Source organism: Pholcus phalangioides, unplaced genomic scaffold (assembly GCF_987345545.1).
Source record: "Pholcus phalangioides strain wild (caught in Gottingen) unplaced genomic scaffold, Ppha-v1.0 ptg000003l_1, whole genome shotgun sequence".
NCBI lineage: Eukaryota > Metazoa > Arthropoda > Arachnida > Araneae > Pholcidae > Pholcus > Pholcus phalangioides.
Genome location: NW_028301596.1, coordinates 10553394 through 10560597, shown reverse-complemented (window position 1 = coordinate 10560597; position 7204 = coordinate 10553394). Strand labels below are relative to the sequence as shown.

Sequence of the window (7204 nt, the reverse complement as noted above, 5' to 3'; positions counted from 1 at the left end):
ATATTAAATGATATTCTTATCGCCGTTTATTAAGTTAAGCTGTGCTGCAACGTCTTTTAATAAAGTTAGTTAGATTCACTGAATGTTTTTGATTGTAATTTATTTTGAAATATCAGGACTTTTGTCTGTTGGAATAATGACCCAGACCAGGGCCCTCTTAAGAGTATCCTGGGCTCTCCGGGCAAATTAATTTTTATGAAACACACCCCCCTCCCCAACCCGGTGAGACATATTGACTTCCGAAAATTTTAACTAGATCTCATTTTCACAAGTTCCCCCCCCCCCCGTACTTAACGCCTTTTAGTCGTGCTCGAGTGGGCCCATGGGTTTAGAGAGACGGCATTAACCAAGACGTATTACGTAAAACTAGCAGAATATTTAAAATTCTAACCTCGTTTTGAGATAGGAATGAATAGGCTGAATCATTATTTTTTACTGTGCATAACTTGATATTAGATTCCAATCGGAGCAAACATTTTTGCCTGGATGTATCCCGCATTTCCATTCAAGCATATATCGACATTAAACAATTTTTATTATAACAGTGGATCCTGTTTACAACGTTTTTCAAAAAGCCGTTATGGATAATGTTGTAAGCGGGAAAAGTGCTTTATACGGGAAATCGCAAGGCTATTAGTAATAGTTGAGGCAACTACTAAACCACATGCACCTCGTTCACATTCCTCTGGCGAATTCCTACCGAATTGGTACATGTTGTAATGTGCGTGTAAGTGTTGTGAGCCCAACGTTCGTTACTGTGCAATGCTTGTTATGTGAAGTGCTGCTACCTGTCCTCAATGCTTCTAACTATGAGTGACATGCGATGATTGAATAATTGTTCCGTTGTAGGCCTGTTGCTCTCTTCGGCGAGACTTTTCAAAGGAAGAGATCGGCTCGCAGTTGAGAGTACAAAAATTAATCGAACTAAGCGGTAAACTGGGAACGTTATTAAGTGGAATTCACGGTATTAGTAAAGAAAATTCTGGAACATTATTTTTAAAAGAATCTTAAATATTCATAATTTCAACATCAAGTTATAAATTCAATCTTTGGAGCATTCACACCAATAAAAAGATCGAAAATTACATCCGCAAAATCAAAAAATGACCGAAAATTACATTACGTTTAGCCTCCAAAAAAAATAATCACACAATGTAATTTTTATAATAAAACATAACTCGATTTTTCCATTCTTTATACAGCGTTCTAAGGGGAAAAAATAATAAAATAAATAAATAAACACACAGATGTTATAAGTATTTATACCCCTGGCCATTTTTCCCCCCACTTCAACATACTCCTCATTGAAGAAACTACCCTTCCAAGAACTTACGTATAGGAATTTCTTAGAAAAAGGGAAGGAGAACAATTTTTCGAAGCTATTGTCCCGTAAGTTTGAGGGCCTTAGACAACATAAATTGTTATTGAGGGGGAGAGAGAGACGTTGACTTTAGGAATACACTAAACGCCTACTTGTACGGCCTGCACAAAAAAGAATACGAGAATAATGCAAACGCTTTGACGTTTAACTGCCACGAGAACGTCTTCATATTATTATATACAGAATACGTTCCTGTTCTCTATTATTTTCTTGAACCTTTTCTTATAAGTTGACGTTTGGTTGAGAGTTAACAAAATAAAGTCACCTGTGTTCGAATCCGTGAAATACGATAATAACAGATTTTTTTATGTATAGATTCGAACCTGTGAAAAGACTATTACAGTAAGAAAAATATTTTGTTGGCTATGTCGTAAGGTTTAGGCTTCAGGGATTTTTTTTTTTCCTGAAGACGCATTAGGGAATTTTTAAAGAGAGTTAATGGTAAAGAATATCTTTGAATGTGTTTAAATGATGATAAAATAATGTAGGGTTTGATCTCTCTCAACGGGAAATGTTTAAAATGAAAAAAAAAAAAAATTCTTACACAAATATTCCAAATTCAGTTCGAGAAGTGGCCGAGAGTTTTGGCCAATGTCCGGTTCTTTTCAGAAATGACTAGTGATTTTTCGGGCTTTGGCCGGCCAATTCGTGAAGTGGCTTTAGATCCCTGGCCAAAGTTTGATTAAAAATTTTCCGGTAAGCGTTAAATCTACTTTTTTCTCCCACGTAATATGATGGTTTACTATATATCTAACGTGGGAATAATTATCACCAAAAAATATACCAACTTGACGGTCACTCCGAATTAGGCGTTTTCTTTTCAGTTTGGCCAGGACTCTGGCCACTTCGAGAACTGTCTGGGAAAAGCCCGAAATTCAGACAGTGGAAGGGTCATCTTACAACGAAATTGGCCAATTCGCGAAATTTGACCGGAGCATATATATTCGACAATAGTTTACATCCATGAGTGGGAACATTTGTTTTTTTAGAAATAGGAAGGTGATCATGTCTTGGGCCGAGATCACACACTATAAAAGTTTTATAAAGTTTATTTTATAAAACTTGAAAACTTCAACCAATAAGCGTACCATGTCGGATACATTCGAACGAATGTAACGCATACGCATACTGTTTTTTTAAATTTTACAAAAGATCATTTATCAAACTTTTATAGCGTAATCCCGGCCTTTGGGAGCTTCTATCTCATAGAAATCTACTTGGTATCCGGTCTGGATTGTATTCCGTCTCCTTGTCTCCCCAGTTTCGACCCTGCGGGTCATTGCGCTGTACTGCGGTATGAATAATTTTAGAATGTCTTCTATTCGATGAAATTATTCATTATTTAATCGTAATTTAATCCTAGAATTGTGCCAAAAAAAATCTGCTTAATAATAGCTACATGAAACTACGTGTCTTAGACGTATAGGTACCATTCTAGGGGATACGGAAAAAGTAGATGTTTTTATAAATAGCTGACCATCCATAGCACATATTTATCCCGCTTGATATACGTTGAAGACCCCTGGTCTATATCTTGCATGGGGGTCATTACAAGTTATTCATTACCTTTGGCCAGAGGGCTAAAACCTTTTTCTAGTCGCGAGCGGTGTCTGTACCCACCATCAAAAGAACACTCCTTAAGGCAAGTTTGGCATACGAATGCATGAAATCAAGATTGAACCCAACCATCCTTGAACGCAAATTTGTACAAGGCGTTTAATTAGAACGTTGATTAAGTGCTCGCGAGCACGTAATTGGACATGAGCATCGAGCACTCTGGGTGCCACCAAGCAACGGATTGAAGATGCCTGCATTAGTCTGCGATAAATTAAAAAAAATTTTCAACTAGAATTTTCATGGGAAAAAAAACCTCGGATTAAACATAATTTTGATTGCAAAAAAAATGCAAAACATTGACATTTGAGATTATAGAAAAAAATTATAAGCAATGAAATAACAATTGGAAGAATTTTGCAATCAATAATCAATTGAAAGAATTTTGCAATCAATAATCAATTGAAAGAATTTTGCAATCAATAATCAATTGGAAGAATTTCGCAATCAATAATCAATTGGAAGAATTTCGCAATCAATTATCAATTGGAAGAATTTTGCAATCAATAATCATTTGGAAGAATTTCGCAATCAATAATCATTTGGAAGAATTTCGCAATCAATAATCATTTGGAAGAATTTCGCAATCAATAATCAATTGGAAGAATTTTGCAATCCATAATCATTTGGAAGAATTTTGCAATCCATAATCATTTGGAAGAATTTCGCAATCAATAATCATTTGGAAGAATTTCGCAATCAATAATTATTTGGAAGAATTTGGCAATCAATAATCAATTGGAAGAATTTTGCTATCAATAATCAATTGGAAGAATTTCGCTATCAATAATCAATTGGAAGAATTTTGCAATCAATAATCAACTGGAAGAATTTTGCAATCAATAATCAATTGGAAGAATTTCGCTATCAATAATCAATTGGAAGAATTTTGCAATCAATAATCATTTGGAAGAATTTCGCAATCAATAATCATTTGGAAGAATTTCGCAATCAATAATCATTTGGAAGAATTTCGCAATCAATAATCAATTGGAAGAATTTTGCAATCCATAATCATTTGGAAGAATTTTGCAATCCATAATCATTTGGAAGAATTTCGCAATCAATAATCATTTGGAAGAATTTCGCAATCAATAATTATTTGGAAGAATTTGGCAATCAATAATCAATTGGAAGAATTTTGCTATCAATAATCAATTGGAAGAATTTCGCTATCAATAATCAATTGGAAGAATTTTGCAATCAATAATCAACTGGAAGAATTTTGCAATCAATAATCAATTGGAAGAATTTCGCTATCAATAATCAATTGGAAGAATTTGCAATCAATAATCAATTGAGAAGCAAAAAACTATTATAAGTGCAATTTTTTTTTACGCTGAAGATAACCATTGATCTGTATATAGTAGGTGGTAACACAACAAATGCAATATGAAAAAAAAAAGTCAGACAATTTACTTAGGCAAGAAAAAATTTACTCGATATTTAATTTTTTTTTATATACAATTGCAAATTGTTCTCTTTTTTTCAAAAAAAAAACTGATAATATTCACAATTTTTCTGATGAGGAAATTAATTACAATTAATACAATCTTTTGAAGGATTACGCAAGTAATTTTTCCTTTTTTTAATATCCTGGAGGGAGATTGAGGACAATGTTAATTGTTATATATATACCGATATTTCTTCCTCTATTTTATCATTGGATGGAATATTTAAATATCGAACGAAATAACACAAAAATTTGCATATTTTCGTCGTTATATATATAAGCAACACACTCAGGAGGAATTTATATATATATATTTATTTTTCTTTGGCGTGTTCTGGATGAAAATTCCAGAATATTTTTTATAAATTCCGGGATGGGGGGTATTTAATGTATAAATAATTAATCAAAACACACACAATAATTTTGATTAATTTTCTCCCCAGGTCATACTGAATGCGTTCCAGAATTAATTGGGAGTAGTTAAATCTCATTTGAAAATGTGGGGATGGGGGAAAATGCAATAAATTAATGTAAATCATGTGTTGGTTGGGCCTGGCAAAAATACAGGGTATCCCATAAATTCGTAAATAGTTAAAAAATTCATAGAAATTGAAGGTATTGGTAAATATATACGGCTTGGAAAAAAATTATGTGTATGAAGTTCAAATTTTTCTCGATAGAGGGCGATATAAACTAGACCAAAAGGATTGGTTTGACCTGAACTTTTCTTCAATCTCATCTATGTCCGAAACCCTTCAGCTGGTGATTCGTGGCTTATGAGGTGAAACAATGCCAGCAATAGCGTCAGCATTATTGGTGTCCACTAATGTCAAAATATCAAAATGAAAACCTTATGTAAGCACCAGTAGCAGGAAAATTCAAAGATGAGATGTTAGTCGTCGTACATCCTGCATTTGATGGAACACTAATTTGCATATTCCATTGACTTACTTTGTGCAGCGCCCTCTATTGACGAAAATTTGGACTATTTTTTACTGTACCAAAATGTATTCCCCCCTCGTGAGAATAACTTTTTTCGCAAACTATTCAAATGTACCGAACTATTTAATTTTTGATGAATTCGTAAACTATTTGAGAATTCATGGGACACCCTGTATTTGATTCGACTGGAGTTGGAATATGATTGGTGAATTTTTCGGATGAAAATTACGCCATTGGAGAATAGCGATAAAATTAGCGTCTGGCAATCCTCAATCTTTGGCGGTGGAAATACAGTACGAAAATTAGCCAAGTTTCGCACGTTAGCGGGTCCCGAAATCGTCGATAACGGGCCTCATCATGTGGCTCTGGAGTAATATCAATTCATTGTTCGTTGATGAAGCGTCTATACAAAGAGGGCAACACTCCCCTTCTTCAGAAACCTCTCGGAGCCCGTCGACAACGTAGTCGTCGTCGTCGTCGTTGCAGCAGCAACTCCTTCGGCATATAATAACGTTACTGTCATCTCTAGTGGATTTCGGGGGCCTGCCCCGACGGGGCTTCACGTCCGGGCCACCTCCACTTAGCTGACATCATTCACTCGTCGGGCTCGACAGTTCTGAAGGTGTACCGGGTATGTGCGAAGAGAGGTTGCTTGGCGGCTGATGTAGAGAATGGTCGTCAGACAGATATGGTCCCAATTGGTGTGGGGGTCCGTGGACCCCTGGTGGTATTGGCACCGGTACGTGGTGGTTCGGGTCTGGTCCTGGCTCCTGACCATAGCCGTGCATCTGAAAAGAACAAAAAAAAAATACAATAAGGAAATATGAAATTTACACATCATTAGGTTGATGAAAGATTGTACCAAAAATGATCATAATCGAAAATAGGACCTTTTAAACCGTAGGCCAAGGCCCTATCAAACATTAAATCTAATTAATCTAAATTAATTAATCTGGGGGAATGTGAAAGATGCTATTGCTACCCATTTGGCTTTCTCTTAAGCCTAGGATTATCAGAAAGATTAAATTGACCTTGGCAATATAGGTCCTCCTTGTGCCCCCCCGCCCCAACTACAAAAGTGTATCTGGTAGGAATCTAGCCCGGGGGTCAGGACAAATCGTATTTTTACACTAGAAATCTATTGAAGAGAGGCCCGTAAAAAGGCCTGATGGGAGCCCATCAATGACGTCAGCCTAGAGGCACGGCCGCAGGATGCGATGGCCATGCTCTTCTTAATGGAGAGTTTGTGATCCTGATCTTGGATCGGTATTTGTTATCCTTCCGTACTGACTATTGCCTATTCCATCCATTACTTGCTTCATTGGTGAAGGACTCTCACTACGTTCTGAAATAACAATAAAAATCATTTTTTGCCATTAGCCAAGGACTGAAAAGAGTACCCAGTGGTTCGCAAACTTTTGTCACCCGTGGCCCTCTTTCTTCCCCTCCACCTTCATTTATGGTTCACCTGTGGCTCCCAAGAATAGATTAGTATACATTTTCACTAAAAAAGAACCTTTTGAAAGCATGAATAAGCACATAAATCAATATTTAAAGTTCACCGCGAAGTCACTAGGAGCCGCGACGCAAAATTTGTGAACCACTGTGGTTTAACCCTTTCATTACCGAATTTAGAACCTGCATGGGGCATATACAGGTTCTAAAATTGGTAGTGAAAGGGTAAAGGACGAGTAGCTGGCAGGGGCGCCGACGTGAAGGCAGTATTGAGGGAAGGTGCATGTTGTCAGTCATCCCGTGTATACGGGACTCAAGCTGGAACGCATGAGGGAGAGGGGGGAGCTGCATTGTTTATT

The 7204-nt window shown here is 36.3% G+C and overlaps 1 protein-coding gene across 3 annotated transcripts in view; it reads right to left on the bottom strand.

The window, feature by feature from the left end:
* Positions 1 to 4416: 4416 nt before the first annotated feature.
* The window catches only part of tup (LIM1_Isl and LIM2_Isl domain-containing protein tup), a 139942-nt gene continuing 137154 nt past the window's right edge, over positions 4417 to 7204 (bottom strand). For 2 of the 3 annotated variants that reach the window (XM_089243995.1, XM_089243987.1), the window contains exon 7: positions 4417 to 6178. In XM_089243995.1, coding sequence (XP_089100121.1) covers positions 5981 to 6178 — 198 coding nt within the window. In that variant the 3' untranslated portion in view covers positions 4417 to 5980. The remainder of the gene's footprint in view (positions 6179 to 7204) is intronic. The other variant, XM_089244004.1, reaches the window with a different exon arrangement.